This window comes from Eucyclogobius newberryi, unplaced genomic scaffold (assembly GCF_026437365.1).
Source record: "Eucyclogobius newberryi isolate DKJ021-1_F unplaced genomic scaffold, fEucNew1.0.hap1 SCAF_8, whole genome shotgun sequence".
NCBI classification, from domain to species: Eukaryota; Metazoa; Chordata; class Actinopteri; order Gobiiformes; family Gobiidae; genus Eucyclogobius; species Eucyclogobius newberryi.
The window spans coordinates 3232495-3253652 of NW_027316500.1; the positions used below are offsets into that span (position 1 = coordinate 3232495).

The 21158-nt window shown below is 42.6% G+C and overlaps 1 protein-coding gene across 1 annotated transcript in view; it reads left to right on the top strand.

Moving 5' to 3' along the window:
• The window catches only part of sptbn1 (spectrin, beta, non-erythrocytic 1), a 40517-nt gene extending 19600 nt beyond the window's left edge, over positions 1–20917 (top strand). Inside the window, exons 18-41 of the mRNA XM_072437497.1 lie at positions 37–157; positions 452–667; positions 1097–1516; positions 1789–1991; positions 2263–2353; positions 2485–2631; positions 3186–3449; positions 3734–3958; positions 4398–4487; positions 4735–5013; positions 5516–5646; positions 5728–5932; positions 6594–6968; positions 7039–7125; positions 8611–8768; positions 9177–9315; positions 10113–10197; positions 10272–10468; positions 10959–11053; positions 11889–11943; positions 15797–15993; positions 17587–17760; positions 17840–17882; positions 18509–20917. Coding sequence (XP_072293598.1) covers positions 37–157; positions 452–667; positions 1097–1516; positions 1789–1991; positions 2263–2353; positions 2485–2631; positions 3186–3449; positions 3734–3958; positions 4398–4487; positions 4735–5013; positions 5516–5646; positions 5728–5932; positions 6594–6968; positions 7039–7125; positions 8611–8768; positions 9177–9315; positions 10113–10197; positions 10272–10468; positions 10959–11053; positions 11889–11943; positions 15797–15993; positions 17587–17760; positions 17840–17882; positions 18509–18730 — 4219 coding nt within the window. The 3' untranslated portion in view covers positions 18731–20917. The remainder of the gene's footprint in view (positions 1–36; positions 158–451; positions 668–1096; positions 1517–1788; positions 1992–2262; positions 2354–2484; positions 2632–3185; positions 3450–3733; positions 3959–4397; positions 4488–4734; positions 5014–5515; positions 5647–5727; positions 5933–6593; positions 6969–7038; positions 7126–8610; positions 8769–9176; positions 9316–10112; positions 10198–10271; positions 10469–10958; positions 11054–11888; positions 11944–15796; positions 15994–17586; positions 17761–17839; positions 17883–18508) is intronic.
• Positions 20918–21158: the final 241 nt, after the last annotated feature.

Genomic DNA, 21158 nt, shown 5'->3' on the forward strand with positions numbered 1-21158 from the left:
AGTGGTTCCTAAGAGGTTCCTGTGTTCCTGTTCCAGGTGGGGTCAGTTCCGAGACCTGGTGGACCAGAAGAAGGACAGCTTGAACTCAGCTCTGGGCGTGCAGAACTACCACCTGGAGTGCAACGAGACCAAGTCCTGGATCAAGGAGAAGACCAAGGTACGCACTTTGACCTGAGCAGAGTGCGTGCGCTCAAAATGATATCTTTTGAGTTGGAAAAAGTCCACAAAATGTTGGATGTAATATGAAGCTGAAGTGCATGAATAAGGTCTCCACAAGAGCAAAGGAATTAATTAAAAAAGCTAATATTTATATCAAAAAGTACCACAAAAAAGGCAGAATAAACTCTTAATTTACTCGCTGAAGTTATCCTTTCTGCTGTTGTCCAAACGCATCTTAAATATCAATGACTGTTTGGATTCAAATGTGACCAAAAGCGCGTGTGTCGTCCAGGTGATCGAGTCGACTCAGGAGCTGGGGAACGACCTGGCTGGCGTGATGGCTCTGCAGAGGAAGCTGACCGGGATGGAGCGAGACCTGGCCGCCATCGAGGATAAACTGGGAGACCTGGACAAGGAGGCGGAGCGACTGGCCACAGAGCACCCCGAGCAGTCCCAAGCCATCAAGGGGCAACTGGGACAGATCCGAGGGGTCTGGGGCGAGATGAAGGTGACACACATCTCACACAAATTATGTTTAGTCTTTGTTTTGAGTCTCTTTGAGGTCAGAAAATATAATTTGTCAATAGAGCCTTTAAACAATTGTAAATGGACACGTTCTAAAGTAATGATGGTAAAAGTGGATCATACTGGGATTTACTCCAGAATATCAACTTTATGTGAGTGACATCAGAGCCTGGTTTAAACACATTTACACATTTATAGCTTACTATATTTTTGTAATAGAAAAGAAGACTAACTGACTTGTCTATCCTGGAAATTCAAAATCCCCAAATGTTGTTTAGATTTCATTGTAAAGTCTTCAAATAATTTGCAGTTGACTAGAATTAAATGGACAAGCGAAGCACCTGACTTTTTGCCATCTTTTAGTAAATATGATTTTAGAGCGCTTTGCTAACTCTGTGCCTTGGCTGTTTAGGACACCATGAAGAACCGTGAGGAGTCCCTGGGCGAGGCCTCCAAGCTGCAGCAGTTCCTGAGGGACCTGGATGACTTCCAGTCGTGGCTGTCCCGCACACAGACGGCCATCGCCTCAGAGGACATGCCCAACACTCTGACCGAGGCCGAGAAGCTGCTGGCCCAACACGAGAACATCAAGAACGAGATCCGCAACTATGAGGAGGACTACCAGAAGATGAGGGACATGGGCGAGATGGTGACGCAGGGCCAGACTGATGCTCAGTACATGTTCCTGAGGCAGAGGCTGCAGGCGCTGGACACCGGCTGGAACGAGCTGCACAAGATGTGGGAGAACAGACAGAACCTGCTCTCTCAGTCCCACGCCTACCAGCTGTTCCTCAGGGACACCAAGCAGGCCGAGGCCTTCCTCAACAACCAGGTACAGATCAACTCCTGCCACAATATCGTTTAAATCTACTGGTGTTTGTCACAAGGTCCTTATACTTCACTTTCAGAATAACAGAAATACAGAATTTCACTGATGATTAATTTTTCAAGGAAAGTTTGGCCCCTGTTATATTTAGTTGGTGGTTGAGGTCGCCCCCTGAGGTTAGAAAAGTGTAATTAGTCAAAAAATGTAAAACAAACTTTGAGCTTTTGATTTTGTGGTAGTATACAAAGATAATTGTAATGTCCTTCTGTGTTTTCCAGGAGTACGTCTTGGCCCACACAGAGATGCCCACCACGCAGGAGGGCGCTGAGGCTGCCATAAAGAAGCAGGAGGATTTCATGACCACCATGGATGCCAATGAGGAGAAGATCGGAGCTGTAGTGGACTCAGGGCGCCGCCTAGTGTCAGACGGGAACATCAACGCAGACCGCATCCAGGAGAAGGTGGACTCTATCGAATCCAGGTAGATGATCCATTTGTTTTTTCATTTTAGCTTGTTAACCTGACTGAAATGAATGGAAAATGACTATATTTTAGCTTTGTTCCTGGCTAAAGCTAAACTAAAAGGCCTTAAGGCTATCCTCCTCTCATTAAATGTCTTCGTGTCAATATAATATCGTGAAAATTATCATGAGCAATCATTAACGCGCAGCAATTAAACAGATCGGCATTGAGCCATTTCCAGATTCAAATAGTGCAATGATGGTTGTATCTCAAGCCTGTTTGCTGTACAGACGTAAGAAGAACAGAGAAGCTGCCAGTGAGCTGCTGATGAGGCTGAAGGACAACCGAGACCTGCAGAAGTTCCTCCAGGACTGCCAAGAGGTGACTCTTAGATTTTAACGGAAAGATCTAAACTTTGCATTTAATGTGTCAACAAAATATACCAAGACATTTCACTCTGGCTTCATCTATTATATGTCCAAGTTTGTAATGTTGTTCTCTGTATGTTTTAGCTGTCTTTGTGGATCAACGAGAAGATGCTGACGGCCCAGGACATGTCATACGACGAGGCCAGAAACCTCCACAGCAAGTGGCTCAAGCACCAGGCCTTCATGGCTGAGCTGCAGTCCAACAAGGAGTGGCTGGACAAGATCGAGAAGGTACTGGAGGAAGAACTGCTTATAAACCCAACACGAAGGCAGTTAAAATCATGAATAAAATATTATATAGAAATCTCAGTTTGATCGGTTGCTATTTCAAACTGGCAAAGGCTACATTATTTGGATGTTATAATTTGCAGTGATTATCTTGTTTTCACTTTTGTTGCCTTAGAAAACTGTAGGTCAGAGCAGTGTTTCTCAAACTGTGGAGCACGGATTCCTCTGGAGTATTTTCTGTATTTAGAATCAATTTGATCCTCAGTTTTGTTCTCTTTTGATCCCTAATTTAGACCTGGTTTAGTCCGAGTTTGAATCTAGAATAATCCTGTTACAGACTTGGTTTACTCTGAATTGAATTGAACTCCAAGTCCTAATATTATTATTTGGTAGTACTTGGTGTGAAAAGAAACACTGCAGCTTAAACAATATTGAGGCTAGAAAACAGTACTTTCGTAATAGAGAAGCAAGCTAACTGACATTTTTTGCCATAATGACTTAAAACGTTCACCATTTCGATCTGATGTCACTTGAAAACATGGCATTTTGTCTTCCAGGACGGCCAGGCGCTGATGGCAGAGAAGCCGGAGACGGAGGCCATGGTGAAGGAGAAGCTATCGTCGCTGAAGGGCATGTGGAGCGACCTGGAGGGCACCACGCAGACCAAAGCCAAGTGCCTGTTCGACGCCAACAAGGCCGAGCTGTTCACCCAGAGCTGCGCCGACCTGGACAAGTGGCTGGAGAACCTGGACAGCCAGCTCATGTCCGACGAGTACGGCAAGGACCTCACTTCCGTCAACATCCTGCTCAAGAAACAGCAGGTGAGCCCTCACCGCTGTAAATGTGTCCATCGGGGGGTCCTTTTTCAGGGGTTGGCTTTGTAGATTTATCAAAGTTCGTGTCTAGACTGCAATTGTGTCATTCCACAAAAAGATGGGGCCTTTTCAACTTTGAGAAATCCCAAAAATCGCGTATAGGAAGTAGATGTTTCTGTTCATATTTCCCATGTCCGTGAGTGTGAAAAGGAAGATTGCACGTTGACCTTCTCACCGTCTCTCTCCACGTGTCTCTGGACTTAAACGCGCTGCTGCCGTTGTGTCGTCAGATGCTGGAGAGCCAGGTGGAGGTGCGCCAGAAGGAGGTGGGGGAGCTGGAGTCCCAGTCCCAGGCCCTGAATCAGGAGGGCAAGGGCTCCGAGGAGGTGGACGGCCAGAGGGTCAGCGTGGAGAGGAGGTTCCAGACGCTCCAGGCCCCGCTGCAGAAGAGGAGAGACATGCTCATGGCCTCCCGAGAGATCCACCAGTTCAACAGAGACGTGGAGGACGAGATCGTGAGTGCTGCCTTTACTGCACTGTATCTGTTTAAAGGAGACATTATAGGCTTTTTCAGGCACTTACAATTTACTACAACATAGTCAACACAGAGTAGAACATCATTTTCAGCATCATCATCAGCAGATTGTCATTTACATCTTTCTATTTTTGAAAAGTGACCGTGACATTTTAACTTTACCTGTGTCAATCTGAACTTTTCTGAGTACTCGAGCCTCAGTTGCAGGACAATACAGGATTAACTCAAACATGCAGGAACCAATCAAAATACAACTGAGTAAAGTAATGATGAGGAAACACTGTTGTAACGAGGTTAAAAAGCTGATTAAAGTAGATGGCTTAATATGTCTCTTTTAAGAATAATTAGTTTTGGAAAAAAAAAAATGTTTTGTGTGGTGCTGCTTTAAGCCTATTAAATGAATATAAATGTTTTTACAGTTGTGGGGAGAAGAGAGGATGGCACTGGCCACTTCCACAGATCATGGACACAACCTGCAGACTGTCCAGCTGCTCATCAAGAAGAACCAGGTACTCGCCAAATGTTGTAATTCCACATTAACAAAACATCTAGTTAAGGTAAAATGACCTTAGTGTTCAGATCTTGATTTTCAGTTTTCTTTACTTTGGTGTGAAAATATTATGTAAGTGAAATAATCTTGCAAATAATAAAGTAAATTAAGAAAACTAATCTCGTTTTGGATTTGGAGTTGTTTGAACTCATTTAAACAGATATTAGTGAATTGAAGCGCGCTCAGGTTAAACCTTGTGTTTCCAGACGCTTCAGAAGGAGATCCAGGGCCACCAGCCGCGTTACGACGACATCTTTGAGCGCAGTCAGACCGTGCTAAGGCAGAGCTCGCCCACTTCTGAGGCCATCCAGCAGCGGCTGAGCGAGCTCCAGGCGCTGTGGGCGCAGATCCGCCAGGAGACGGAGAAGCGGCACAAGCGGCTGAGCGAGGCGCACGAGGCCCAGCAGTACTACTTCGATGCAGCTGAGGCCGAGGCCTGGATGAGCGAACAGGAGCTCTACATGATGTCAGAGGAGAAGGCCAAGGTGAGGAGACGGCTGGGAACTAGGGATGTACCAGTATTGATACCAGCATTGATATCTGCGATACTGTAAAAATTAATGGTTCAGGTATTGTTGCTCTGTCTTCCGATACTCGAACTAGCCATTTTATGAACACACACCATTTTTACAAACTTTAACTCCATAAATTAGACCTGTTCATCTGCTCGTAGTATGCAGCTTTCACATCTCCTGAATTAAAGTTTGTCCTGCTCTGATGCCTCTTTAGCGCCCCCCAATGACCAGGTGTGGAGCAAAATGTCCAACATATTCATGAAATCCATAGCAAAATCCAAACATTGTTAAAATCTGAGCCAGCTTCATTGTATCAAGTAGGAACTTTGAGCTGACGTGTGGGGAGGATTGGAGCATCCCTACCGTACTAACATAGGTTTAAAAATGACTTTAGATCAGACCGCTTTGTATCCTTTCTGCACACATTTTTGTCATTGGCCACAAGCTTTGATATGAGCGCTGTTTGTTCCAGGATGAGCAGAGTTCCGTGGCCATGCTGAAGAAACACCAGATCTTGGAGCAGGCTGTGGAGGACTACGCAGACACTGTCCACCAGCTGTCCTCCACCAGCAGAGGCCTGGTGGGCGTCGGACACCCAGACAGGTCAGTCACACCTGGCAAAGAAGAACGAGATTTTAAAGAAATGTTTATGTTAAAAGCTTGTCCATATTTATTGCGTTTCAGTGAGCGTATCGGGATGCGTCAGTCGCAGGTGGACAAGCTGTACGCCGGCCTGAAGGACCTGTCAGAGGAGCGCAGGGGCAAACTGGATGAGCGCTTCAGACTCTTCCAGCTCAACAGAGAGGTGGATGATCTGGAGCAGTGGATCGCAGAGAGGGAGGTGGTGGCCGGGTCACATGAGCTGGGACAGGATTACGAGCATGTCACTGTGAGTCAGTTTGTGCTATTCTTTATGCTGTTGTATCACAACGCTTTAGTGCTTGGAATCTATCACTTTTCTAAATGCTTTCACACCAATGAGATCTCCGATCTGGTCATGCAAGTTTTGGTGGGCGTGTTTAGTGTGAACACCTCCCTCAGAACTCAAAGGAAGTGTGGAAGTTCAAATTAATTTGTAGAATGTGTGTCTCCAGTCTCCACAGAGGAGTGCTCTGATTGTCACAGAATTATCTTTTCTCTTGCATCTAACTCTACTTCAAATCAAACAAGTCTCAATATGTATCTTTCATCTGTGACTATAATGCACTGTTGTTAGCTTATCTTCATTTTAGACAAAAACTGTAATGCAGTCTGTTTTGTCCATTTATTTTATTTATTTATATATTTATTTATATATTTATTAATAATCTCTCTCTATATATAATATATATTTTATTTATGTGACACCATGTGCTATAGTTGAATGATAATTACATTGGTCGAACATGCACATAAACAGCCACCGCTGCCACCTGATGTTGTAGAAGGGTATTGCGTCACTGGTACAAATGCAAGGACATGAGCTCTCGCCCTGACTCTGTGATGGGGAGGTCTGACTGGTGAGAAAGACCCTTAACCTACATCTTCTAACGCTGATGTACCTCCACCAGATGCTGCAAGAGCGCTTCCGGGAGTTTGCCCGTGACACTGGGAACATTGGTCAGGAGCGCGTAGATGCCGTGAACAGACTGGCCGATGAGCTGATCAACGCGGGACACGGAGACGCGGCCACCATCGCAGAGTGGAAGGACGGGCTGAACGAGGCCTGGGCTGACCTGCTGGAGCTCATCGACACCCGCACGCAGATCCTGGCTGCCTCGTACGAACTGCACAAGTTCTACCATGATGCCAAGGAGATCCTCAACCGCATCCTGGACAAGCATAAGAAGCTGCCCGAGGAGCTGGGCCGCGACCAGAACACCGTGGAGACTCTGCAGAGGATGCACACCACTTTCGAGCACGACATCCAGGCACTCGGGACACAGGTACCCTCTTTGGAAAGCGGTCAGGAAATACGCTTTGCTTTGTGTGCTGATTATACTTTGTTTTGTGCAGGTGCGACAGCTGCAGGAGGACGCGGTCCGTCTGCAGTCTGCGTACGCCGGGGACAAAGCAGACGACATCCAGAAGAGAGAAGGAGAGGTGAGATCTGATTTAAAGCCTTTGTGACAATAAGAGTAGGTCCTCAGCTGTGGGCATGACATTGGAGTTCTCTGATAATGGTGATGCATGCTGCGCTGCCTCTGCAGAACACATTTTAAATGTACGCCGTTTACAAAAATGGTGACGCAATCTACAGGCAATACATAAACTGTTTATAAAGGGTAAATTCAGAATCTAAGGCTAGCATATAGGAGCTAGCATACAGGGCATGGTCAAAATACATGACACTAGTGCAGTAATTGACTATTGCAATAATCAGCAGTTATTTTAGTAAATATATGAATTGAAAACTACTGGAGAGGTGGTGAGGCAGGGACATTTCAAATGAGGCTTCAGTGTGTGGTTGTATCTTTGCTCTCGGGACAGTTGAACTCCGAGGGATAAAGTTGTTTGTTTTTTGTATGAAGGTTGAAGACATGAGCTTAACTGTTGTTGACGTGTGTTTTGACCATTCCCTGTATGTATTTATGTATGTATGTTGTCTGCCGCTCCTCCAGAGGAGAAAGGGAGAGGTGAGACTCTTTAGACCCTGGCTTTGCATCCTTGTGGCTGCAGTCTTAGGCTGAACTTAAGGCCTGACTAAAATGTGACATTTTAGTCTCCTCATGCAGAGCTGGCACACACAGACTGCTGATGCAAAGATCCACAACGCTAAGCAGACTGGATTTTTGCTGACCTTCCTTTCCCTGCTTTACAAAACAACTGGTTCTGCATGAGAGAGCGGCCCCCTGTAGAAAAGTAGAGAAGTGTATCTGCTAATACATGTATTCAACTGGGAGAGCTAAAGTCTAAGCAGGATTTCTGATGCTTTAGCAATTTGCTTTAAATGTAGCAGCCTGTTAGCATTAGCTAGAATTGCTTCTGCTGCTTGTAGGTCATCAGCAAATTGTCTTAAATATTCTGCTGCCAAGCCTGGCTTCCATGTCAGTCTCTGCACATAGAGCTTTAAGTGTAGTACAATAAACAGTTCTGTCAGGCATTTGTAAAAGAGAATGCAACTGTACATTTGCTCCTTTGTGCCCTTAAAACATTATTAATGTGGAGAAAACTCATGCGACACAGCTCTACATTTAATAATATGTTGTCTACAAGTGAACCTAATGCACATTACTGCCATTCTATTAAGTATTGCATTATGGACTGCATGATGAGGATTCTAAACTCCCAGACTTTGGGATTCCTCCAAATAATATATTTATTGAAGATTTTATATCTTCAAAACTTAAAATAGCCTAATTTCCATTTGGCCTGTGGGTCCAGACCAATACTTTGTGTACTTTTTGTTTTTGAGTACCACATAAACACTTCAACAACAGGAAGAATAAATCTGAATTTACAATTTGGGGTCTTAAAATCTGTCAGTTGTAAGAGAATGGCAATATGTGATTACTTATTGACTTACCAGATTAATTCCTTATTGCTGGATGTGTCCAGTGTGTTTCAAGTGTTTCCCTGTGCTCACAGGTGCTGGAAGCCTGGAAGAACCTGCTGGAGGCAGTGGAGGGTCGTCGGGTCAAACTGCTGGACACTGGGGACAAGTTCCGCTTCTTCAGCATGGTCCGGGACCTCATGCTGTGGATGGAGGACGTGATCCGCCTGATCGAGGCTCAGGAGAAGCCCAGGTACAGTGTTCACAGGGGCCGATTATTTCAACCTGGAAAACTTCTAATGAGTCATTTATGGATTGGTTTAACTTTGCCCCTTTTGGCACTTGGACCCTGCCATAAGCATAAGGGATGAGGGGGCTGTGGTTCTGCTGCAGCAGTAGAGATGGAGTGGAAGAGTAGGCTAAAAATGTGAACTTTTAGATAAATGTAATATGTTCAATTTTGTTTGAAATATTTTTGTACTAATTTATAGTATATACATTTAGGAGATTAACTTGGAGGGGAAATTATTTTATTTTTAATTGACGTAAAATAATCACATGGAAAATACAACACAGACAACAAACTAATGAATGAAAAAACTATTCCAAACGAAACTTGTGGTGAAACACTAAGCTAACTGTGTCTCTTTCTGCTCTGCAGGGATGTGTCATCTGTGGAGCTGCTCATGAACAACCACCAGGGCATCAAGGCGGAGATCGACGCCCGTAACGACAGCTTCACTTCCTGCATCGAGCTGGGCAAGGCCCTGCTGGCCCGCAAACACTACGCTTCAGAAGAGGTACAAATACTTCAGTTTTACTCACTTTGAAGCCATCAAACGTGTGCTGTTCAAGTCCTGGTTTGGTCCAGGTCTTGACAAAGATTCTCTTGCTCTCTTCATGTTTGGGTGGTCAGTGTGATTCTGTTCATCAAATTGGTTTCAACATGTTGGAACTTTACACCACGAATAACTACAGCACAAACAACAAGCTAATATATTTCCAAAGGCCAAAAGTCAACTGTTTCGACATGTTGTAGTTTTCACAAAGTGTTCACAAAACAAAGGCAAATGAAGAGACAAAATCTATACCATTGGAAATGGAAATCATTGGAAAGCCAACAACCAGCTGAATTCAACCATACCACAATAAATATGTTGTCACTAATAGTCACCAAACAAGAAGTCATAGAGTGCAGGAAAACTGACAAAATGAAAAACATAATTTCCAAAAAACACATTATTTTTTAAAACAAGTCATTTTTCCAAACATGATACAATATGTTTTTGAATAAAGCACCTTGATATGTTTCTAGGTGTGTCACCTAAGCCCCTCCCTCCCCTACACCCACCTACAGCTCATGCAGGCAGCCATTTTGCTAATTATTGTCATATTCAAACAATTATAAAACCCCATATATGGATGAATGCAGAGATTGTCATAAATGGAAGTGTGTGAACGTTGGAGCTTGTACAATTCCCATGCAAATAACAAAATATAAATATTCTGGTGCAGTTACAATGACATATTTCATATAATCCATACATACGGTGAAATCTTGACACAACATCAACAAAAGTATGTATTTTTCTCTCAGATTAAAGAAAAGTTGCTACAGTTGACGGACAAGAGGAAAGATATGATTGACAAGTGGGAGGATCGATGGGAGTGGCTCAGACTAGGTAAGACCCTAACGGTTCAGTCTAATCTGCACCTCTACATGATGCGCTCCTCTAAACCTGCATGTCCCGCTCAGTGTTGGAGGTGCACCAGTTCTCCAGGGACGCGGGTGTGGCTGAGGCCTGGCTGCTGGGACAGGAGCCCTACCTGTCCAGCCGCGAGATCGGACAGAGCGTGGACGAAGTGGAAAAGCTCATCAAGAGACACGAGGCCTTCGAGAAGTCTGCGGCCACCTGGGAGGAACGCTTCGCCGCCCTGGAGAGGCTCACTACGGTAAAGAGACGACGGTAGAATCAAGTCTGAACTGGGCTGCTATTTTTCAGATCAACAACATGATTTAGAGTTGAGATGAAGTTTAAATAAGGTTAAGATCGAGGCCCAGGAGTAGTGACTAATGAGTATATGTTTCTTTGACGACTTACTGTAGATTTACTTCAGTCGTGAGGAAGTTTGTGAAGAAAAGGTTAAAACATGCTGAGTTCTAAAACACGAGGCGGATATATATTTCCATATTTCACAGAGCATTTAAGCACAAGAACCACATTTTTCAGACTTGCCCGGGGCTTTCTGAATGGTGTTTACATGTTTCTCCCCGTGTCTGGGTGTGTTTCTTCTGCTTTCCCCATCAACCCAAAACATGCTCTATAAAGGTCAAATTATTACTTATACGGAACATTTTATTATGACATCACACACACTCGTAGATGATTCCATTACCCGGAAGTAAAAGTATTAACCACAAAAATGGTAAAAATGGTTGCAGATGGAATTGTTGGAAGTGCGGAGACTTCAAGAGGAGGAGGAGAGGAACAGACTGCCTCTGGTCACTGAGGCCTCGCCCACTGAAGCTGCTGCACGGTCAGTTCAACATATTTATCTATTTGTTTATTACAGTATTTATGTTTTAAGATTATGTAATATATATGTACTGTATATATATTATTTGTTTAATTTCTTTAACAATTAAAAAGTACAATGCTTTTTAACAAGTGTGACAATAGAAATGCTTGTATGTAATAAATGCATTATAGTGATTGAAGACACAGCTTCCAGAACGTGAAGAAAAACAATCAAACACATTGTTCTACACGGCCTCTGGACACTATTTATGTCGCTGATTTTCTCGTCTTGAAAACAGATAACTAATGCATTCCGAGCGTCCTAATCCTCAAACGTTTACACAGTTGAGAGTAAAGCTACAACCACTAGCTTGCTAACAGCGCGGACAACACGCAGTGGTCAGATTCTGGACCTCAGCTGCTTTTCCAAGTGATCTGTGCTGGGGCAAAATAGCTTTGACTTTATTACACGAAACAATAAATAAATATGAATTTAAACTGATTGAAAAGGCACATGTTTGCTATTCTACATCTGAACTCATAACATTTTCTTAAATTACGGTAATGAGAAAATGTCTGTATTCTTTATTCACAAAGAAATAAAAATAATTGTTTAAGTTGTTGACTATAATAATTAGTTGCAGCCCTTATGAAGCAAAATATAAATCTATATTAAAATGTAATTACTTCCAACTGAATGTGTAAAATGTCTTAATTTCTCCCAAAGGTTTCTTCCATCTTTATAATATGATTGTGTGTCTGTGTTGTGTGAACGTGCGTGCATGCGTGCGTGTTGTGTTGCGTGTTGTGTTGCGTGTGTGTTGCGTGTGTGTTGTTTGTTGTGTGTGTTGCAGGGAGGGAGAAGCAGCAGCTCAGAATGGCCTGCCCTCTGACCAGGAGTCGCCCAGGGTTAGTACCTACCGCTCCCCAGCCTACCAGCAGTACAGCACTACGCTACAGAGCCGCAGGGCTGCCCCATAACACCAGTCACCATGGCAACCACACTATACACTATATACACACGTCATACTACTGTGGACTTGAAGATATTACTTGAGTAGGTTGGGTTCACGTGAGGAAGATCTACTTTAGTATCGAGTTGAAGGACAAGGCAGAATTCTATGGTAGAAATGGTCTTTTTCCTGTCAAAATGCAGATGTTTTGCCCGGTTTATGGTTTATTTGGCTGTAATTACTGGCCTTATCCACATCAAACAAACCACCACAATCTTTTGACATGTTTTCTGTCAGTAACACATCAAAGAGTGAGTGTTTTAAAGGAGACGTATGCTTTTTCCAGGTATTTAGTGGTGCATTATAACATGAGTAGATCATTGTGTTCCATTTTATTCATTGTAAACTGCAATATTGATCTAAAATGACTTCGTAATAGAAACGGGTCTATTGACTTCCTGTTCAAAACTGATGAGCCCCGCCTCTGTGACATTTCACTATAACAAGCAGCAGTTTGACACTTTGTTTGTGACAACTTGACGTTTTAGAACTCTACATGTGTCGCTGCGACTCTTTTCAAATAATCACATCTACGTACAGTGATGTGGGCGGGGATAGGTGGAAGGTGAAAACAGGACTTTTCTGCGCACTCCAGTCTCAGTTGCAGGACAATACAGGAGTTCGCAAACATGCAAGAACCAATGAAAATATAACTATGACTAAACTAAGGATGAAGAAACAAGGTTAAAAGCTGATTAAAGCACCTACAACGTGAACCCAACCTGAGACTTAAATAGGTGCTGGTTCATTTTGATCCACGTTCCTTCCTTCTTGACTCGTCCTCTCCCTTTGTCCTCCAGCTCGACACCCCCACCATCATCTCCCCACAGCTCCTCGTTTTCCTCCTCATTTACGTTATCATTTACAAACTCACTCTGTGGAATATGTACTCTTAAAATTACAATAATTACGCAGCAAATTCTAAAGTTAGCCGACTACACAAGCTAGCTATTACAGAATCCCTTTAGGAAAAACAAATGATCAGAAACTGTATTTAAATTTCAAATGTCTTACAGTGCGTTGTAGTCTTAAAATAAAGTTAAGCTGTGATCAAACTAGTTCCATGAAGCAATTAGCTGCTTTACCTTTGTGTAAAGTCATCTAACGTCATTCCAAATCGTCCGCTCAAACCATTCCATGATTCATTTTACTTGTGAATATTTTCATACATTTAAGCCTTTTTGCAATTTAAGTTTAAATTTGGACAGAAACTGAACATTCCTCTTTAAAACGTTTCCATTATTTGTGGTAGTAATATTCAAATAATTGTTTATCGTCACATGTGTTTTGATGATACGTTTGAGTCTGAAAGTTGAACTCCATGAAAGTTGGTTCTGGTAGCCGTTCCAGCCCTCTTCTGCTTTCTGACTGTCCTCTCTGAACGTGGGAGTGTACGAGTGTGTGTGTGTGACCACTACATTCCCGCTCATTACGTGTATGTCTTCTCTGTTGATGATCACATTATTTTGTATTATGGGTCTTTGTCATGTTCATTGTATTTCATAATAACCTCATGTCCTGTTGCATGTCATTCCCAGACTAACACATTCACAATAAACCCATCCAATCAGAGCACTCCATCGCTGACGTTCATTCATGTTCATCCACGGGCATTTTGAAGGCTCCGAAACTCATTTAGAAGCAGCTAGTTTCAACTTTCAACTACATAAAGAAGTGAAGTGTAGCAGGTTTGAAGTACACCAGAACATTTTAATGCAACACTTGTTTTTGCTCCCATTTTATATCTATAAAAACATCCTTTTCATTCAAATATTGTTCACAAATCTGTTAAAAAATGGGACGGAGTGCCATGTCAAGATGCTGATCAGAGAGCATGAATATTGCACAGGTGTGCCTTTGGCTGGCCACACTAAAAGTACACTTTGCCTCACGCAGTGCACACATCTTCACAGTACCTGACCATATCCAGTGGCCTTACATCCAATACCCTCTCTACAATGTGTGAGGCAAATGGTGGTCATTTCAGAGTTTTATTGCCTTAGGCACACCTGTGCAATATCCAAGCTCTCTGATCAGCAACACGATGCCACCGTTGTGAGGTGGGATGGATTATCTCGGCAAAGGAAAAGTGCTCTCTAACAAATTTTGACCGATTTGTGATTTGTAGAAAATATTTTATATCTTCGAGTTCTTCTCATGAAAAATGGGAGCAAAGACCAAAGTGTTTTAATTTTTGGCGTTCAAAGTGGGAGTGGGCGATATGCAAGAAAGTTGAACCCCAAATCACGTTCTAGGCTGCAGATCATAAAGCCCTGTCATACGGCACTGAATTTGAATACCACAATGTCCGGAAATGGCAGATTGTCCCAGGGATGTCATATTGCCCAGCTCTACTTCAAAGCCATTGAGTTTTATAGAGCAAAGTTACACACCAGAATGCAACATAGAGAAGGTCAGACAATTACTACATGTTAATATTGTACCTTAGGCTAGATTTGGTTTAGTGGCACCCTAGTTTTCCAGAGCATCTCCGGTTCTCATGACTAAGGTCCCAGGATTTGTCCACTTGGTCCCCTTCCTCGGGCCCCTTCCTCGGGCCCCTTCCTCGGTCCTGCTGTTGACGAGCTCAGTTCTGGGGTAATACTCATCTGTTTGCAGTGGGTGTGGACAATAATGACTTTGGCCTATCGCAGACATTTCTCACCAATTACGCCAACTTTTGAAATTTCCAAACAATTTCCTGAGAATTGTTTGAGCTTTTCCGACAGCCCTTTGCTCTCTGTGCTGTGTGGTGCCGTGGTGCTTTGACTCTGCATGTGTTCAGTTTGATAAATGCATGAATGCAGTGTGGAATGGACTTGTTCATTTGTGCTTAAATTACAGCTAAATAAGTGAAGAGGCTGGTGATGCTAATAGGCACTTGGCGAGTTGGTTGGATAAACATAATATAAATAGACTGCTTTCGAATTGTTGAAATACTGGATGAATAATATGCTAGGTTGAAATGTTGCGGCTAAATATGAATTGACGTGAAAATTCCAATTCTTCATCTGAGGTTGTGAGAGTTTTTCTAGACAACCTGCTTCGCTTTTCACAAAATCACAGCTTTGACTCAAATTCCAATTGCATTTTAAGGTAGAGAAGGTTTCAAAGGTTGTCATCTGGACACTCAGTCATTTTCAATCTGAAGGTACTGCACTCGTCTGAGGAGCCAGAATTGATATTTTCTTTTTCTAAGGGAAGATGCATAACCCAAAAACTTCTCTTCCTTAGTTAAACTGTTAAATGGATGGGTTGTTCCTCTTTACCTACAGCATAGTATCAGATCGTTTAACTTATTGATTTGGAAAAATATGCAAATGCGACCTTTCTGAAAAGCGTTGCAGTTACAATTTGATTTATGTTTTAATAGAGCATTAGCTTTGCAAGAATCCAATGTCTTTCAGAACATGTTTGTAGATGTCTGAACTACAGGGTTTACAGTTTTTTCAAGAGAGGATAAGTTGTTGTTTGAGGAGGTCAACCATCTATATCAACCACGGTTTGACCAGGTTGTTTTAAACAGGGGGTAGATTGTAGATCATAGCCCACCATTTCTGTTCAAAGAAGGATTTTTAAATATTGCACCGCTTCAATGTCTTGATTACAGAAACTCTGTCCTGATGCCAGCCTTTCAAACCGTTCCTACCGTGGAGCATTCTGGACAAATAAAGGATCACATCGACTACTAATTGCATTTGAAGTCGACGCTTGAGTTCTCCTTCTCACATGACTTTTGCCATTTCCAGGACGGTGTGGACGGAGTTGAGGTGGTGAACGGCGTGTCGGATCCCAGTCCCTCGGGCTCTCCAGGGACCACGCGCAAGGGCAAGTCCAGCCAGGCCGCCACGCTCCCCACCAAAACGGACAGCCCCGCCTCCCAGCTGGAGAGCTTCCTGCACCGCAAGCACGAGTGGGAGGGGCATAACAAGAAGGCTTCAAGCAGGTCAGATCATCACTGCAAAACGGTGTTACATTAGGACTTGAAGGGAAATGGCTACTAAAATAAAACGGTTAATGAAAATAAAGTTAATAAACATGGTCACAAACTTGAGGAAGAGTCACGTATTAGATGGTGGGAATGAAGGAAATGAAAGATTTCACAGTTGAATTGCGAATAATCGTTAAATCATATAGTATTTTGTTTCGAATTGTTATTGTGAGGAAAAATAAATATAACAGGAAGCTGAGACTGCCACTGTTCAAAGAATTGAGGAGTTTCTGCCAAAAACAAAATTTTACACACAATTATAGTTCTAAAATTAAAGCCGCGGCAGCGGCGATGATGGCTCTCGCCTTCCCGTGCGACCGCCTTCCTGCGCGACATACCAAACGAAGCTCAGTAATTCACCGTTGATGATTGCGTTGTTTGCGATTCAAATAGTAGTTTGTCCTGACAAATTGCAAGATTGTGCTGAACGCAGACCTGAGCTGGGAGAAAGAGAAAGAGCCTCGGTAACCCATGACTTTTCATTGATGTTCAGGGGGTCAAAATGAGACTACAAAATGACCCGAGCTACAGAGTGGAAACGCGTCAAAAATCCTACAATCTCCCTCCCTCTCCCTCTCGAGCTGTGGCAGAAAGAATAAAGTCTAAAGAATAATAATTCTAACGTGGCACGAGAGGAAATGTCCCATCAAAATAAAAGAGGAAGAGGAAGTGAAGGCATTCATTGCGCCCCTGCTGGCCAATTGTGAAAATACACAATATCTGCAGTGCACTTTTTTCATGGCGTCTCGAGGAGAATATAAACCATGAGTTTCAAACAAATCAGACAATGTTGAGTTTTTCACACAATGGGTAGGGGGCGCTATAGAGTAAATTTGTTACATGGATATTTATTTCCAATCAGACCATAGAAACGCATTAGTGAGTGAAATATGAGCTCCGTAGATAATTTCCAATAGGTGTGACTTGAAAATTAAGCCTTTTTTTAGGGCGTGTTACGCAGAGACCATAAAGAATATCAACATTCTTTTGGATATTTATTAAATTTCAATGTCTTTAGATGCAAAAGGTGTTGTTTTGAGCTTGATCGGACAAAAACCTAGGACAAGTACGATTTTGAAGAAAAAAAAGTCAAGCGTGGCGGTTCCACTTTGATTTGACATGGCTGACTTCCTGTCTATCATAGAGCGATGCTGCCAGGTGTGTTTTACTCGTTAAAGGTCAGAGGTCAAAGGTAGCTCTATCACTGTCCCAAGTCTCATGTGCCTAGGCCAAAGATTAAGCGTTTCATGTTTTTTCTTTTTTGAACTAGTCAGCACTGTTGCGACGGGCGTTCTCGCAACCTCCATTTTATTGGAGTTCGGGCCGAGCCGATCGCGTCTATGTCCCATGTGTGATATTCATCAATGTTAGGGGGTCAAAAATGCCAGAGTTATGGCAAAATTTTACCATGCAAAACAATAATAATAAGAAACCATGGCAAGAACAAAGACTCGTTCCATTCCATGGAATGGCTCGAGCCAATAAGAAATCATTATTGTAGTAAAAAAAAGTATTTGTGTGATCTCACTCTTTTGTGTGTTTTTGCAGGTCGTGGCACAATGTGTACTGCGTGATAAACCAACATGAGATGGGCTTCTACAAGGACCAGAAAAGTGCGAGCCAGGGCATCCCGTACCACAGCGAGATCCCCGTGAGCCTGAAGGACGCCGTGTGCGAGGTGGCCACCGACTACAAGAAGAAGAAGCACGTCTTTAAACTAAAGTCAGTGCTGCACGACCACGAACGGCACCAATATGTGAACTGCAGACGTGTTCTAACTGTCATCTAATGTGTGTTACAGAATCACTGATGGAAATGAGTATCTCTTCCAAGCCAAAGATGATGTAAGTCTAGTGGGCATCAGTCTCACAGATGATGGTGGTGCTGATGGTATGGTTGTTAGACTGTAGGAGAGAATATAGTATATAATATAGTGTATTATTGGGAAACACTCATTTGTTTCGTTCTAAACTATTATAGTTTTAGAAAAGACCTGCAGAGTTTACAGTGGGCATAGGGCGCAGGGACGGTGCTTCACTATCACTCCAGTCACAGGGTAAATGCTAGCTGCGCTTTGTTTTTTTATTATGAAAGTCCTGCTTAGTATGTCTTAGAGTTTAGGATGCAATCACATTAATGTTTATAAGGGAAATATTCACAGGTTTCAGTCACATTATTGCATAATTGCTGTGGCAATGGCCCTCTTGAAACCTGGATGGATAATATGTTGGTTCCCGCCCTCTTCATCTCAGACTTGAACTTTTTCTAGATTCTAAACAACACTTGTGTGGTTAGCATAAACTGCTTAGCACGGCAGAGTCATTAAAATGGGAGCTTGTTCCACTGCACAAAGCGTTTGTTGAGACGGCAGACATTAGGGATGTTGCACTGCCCTCTAGTGGCACATCTGGCTACCCTCAGCCTGCCTAAAATGACCCACATTCTTATATTGTACTTACTTCCTGTTCAGGAGGAGATGAACACCTGGATCTCCGCCATCTCCACCGCCGTGTCAGGCGACAAGAGCGAGGTGACGCCCAGCAGCCACAGCACACCCGCCCCCACCGCACGCGCCCAGACCCTGCCCGCCTCCGTCGCTACGACAACCGCCACCACAGCAGAGTCCAGCCCGGGCAAGCGAGAGAAGGGGGACAAGGAGAAACGCTTCAGTCTGTTCAGCAAGAAGAAATAGACGCTCTTCCTTAAGTCTTATCCTTCCCCCTTTCCTCCTCTTCCTCTCGCTCTCTCCTCTTTCCTTCGGTGCTGTTTGGTTGAAAAGTCTTACCGATCTGATAAAAGGTGGAGTCAACGTGTAGCACCGGGCATTGTAATCACAAAATATAGTACTAGCGCCTAGCATAGCTCTAAATTTGAAGTTTAAATGTCAAACCAAACAGCAAATTCCTTTTCTTTTTTTCTTTACCTTTTCCCCTCCTCAAAGCGTGACTACAAGCTTACGAGCTCCTAGCCAAAACGTCCCAATCCTGTGCCTAACGACCGACGAGGCTGGTTCAGAGCGTCGTAAAACGCACTCCGACATCTTTTGTTTTTTGTCAAATTCAGAACTGGAAAAGGTTCTAAAACTTAAGGAATTTGAATCTGCAAACGCTTCAGGCAGCTGCTCTGCTCAAACAAAATAACTATTCCAGTTTGCCATTCAACAACCGCATCACGAGGAGTTCCCAAATTGTCCACTCAATATTAATAAAGCTTGTGTTCTTTTCTGTCGCAGTCATCCCGCCTGATTCTACTACTGCCTTCTGTGGGTTTGTGTTTACGCTTCCCCTAAAATGTCATTTTTTGTTTTATAATTTCCAGTTTTTTTTTTTTTTTTATATTGAAGCTAAACTAGGGTCCAATTCCTTTTCCTTTTTTTATTTTATTTTTTTGAGGCCTTGTCTTTGCAAGATGAGTATATCTCTAAGTAACGGGAAGACCACGGCAGGGTAATAACCCAATAATTACATCTTAAAGTTTGATAAAATTAATGCAATTGTATAAAAACATGGGATGTAACCGTAATTATGCACTGAGTTATGATAAATGAAGGATAAACCGGAAAAAGCTTGTAATTCGGAGCGTTGCCGTGCCGTGCTTTGAAAACTGTATGTATAACTTGTGTATAACAAACTGTTTAAAAATTAACCTGTGTTTTAATTTCACTATTGCTACTTCTATTACTAATATACCCGTGGTAATAAGCTTCATTTCTTAACCTGGCGATATGTACACTGCAATCTGAATGAAGGATTAACTGGGTCCGACCAGTGAGAATGTCTGATATATTGCATCTGATAATTCTGATTGTGTTAACTATTCTACCCAATTTGTTTTTTTTCCCTTCGGTAATGTTTTATTTTGTGATACAATTTAGCCATGTCTTAGATTTAGTCCGACAAGTATGAAAATGTTCTATAAAAATCTTTAAGCTGTTAAAAATTAAGTTGGATTCTTTTACGAAGCATTTACTAGAAGTGGTCGTGTTGCAGAATATTGGTCGCTTGCTTTGTTGGCTTTGTCCGCGCTCCATTTTAAGAAGTTTTCAACCATCATGACCTAGCAGTGAAGTCTTTTCAGTTACTTCCACAGAGAAACTTTGGATACGGAAGCCTGTTTGGGTCAAAATAACAGTGTACAGTCATACGGAAAACAGTTGGTGACAAAATAACTTATGTACAGATGAAATTTGCATGTGCTTAATGATCAAATACTATTGCAGCTACTTGAACTTGACCTTGCAAAATGGTTGTGGCGCTAAGCTACATGGTTACGCCATTATGATAGCTTGACTTTTGTACATACCATCACAAAAATCACCTACTTTTTCTGCAAAGCCACCTGAGGATATATCTTGATTTGATGCTTGTAACTCAGGCATGTCAAGTGGAAGTGCATGTTGTAAAAAAATGCCCTAATGGCTGATGAGTCTGAAACCTGTTTTGCTAGTTTGAATGAATATTGATTTTGTATTTAATTTTATATTGCATAAAAAAGAACAAAAAATCATGGCTGAAAAACAACATGGCGGATGCAGAAAGCTGGTGACGCGTAACTGGAACACTTCACTGTTATTGGGTCCCTTTTATATTTGTTTGGGTTTCTCGCTACGTTCTCTAGCAATTCCGATTGATATAGTGTGCATTCTTCTGTCACTGTAACCGTTAGTAACGAGATCTTTATTCATATTGCACAATCAGAAATGCCATGATGTGGGGTGGGTTAGAAGGGCGGCGGGTTGGGAGGGGGGCAGGGTTTGTTTAGCCCAGTATCTGTGTGTGGCGTGGGCCTGGGGGCACTGCTAGTTCGATCTGCACCTGTAGACTTCTCCCCTTCTCTGTTACATATGTGCAAAAAGCCATTAAAATGCTTTTAAAACGAACGCCAGACTTCTGTCATTGCATTGCATCACACCCAGTCTATAGAATTATTTTAAGCTCTATCAAAGTATATTTGAATAAGAAATTGCATATGGAACATGATGTAATAAAGCAGTATTTTTGACAAAGTCTAGCCTATAAATGGTTGGATAATTGTTGTCATATTAATGAAAAGATTGACTAATGGAGACGTGCAAGATAATACAAGAATGACTCATGGCAACAACATAAGGAAGGGAGAAA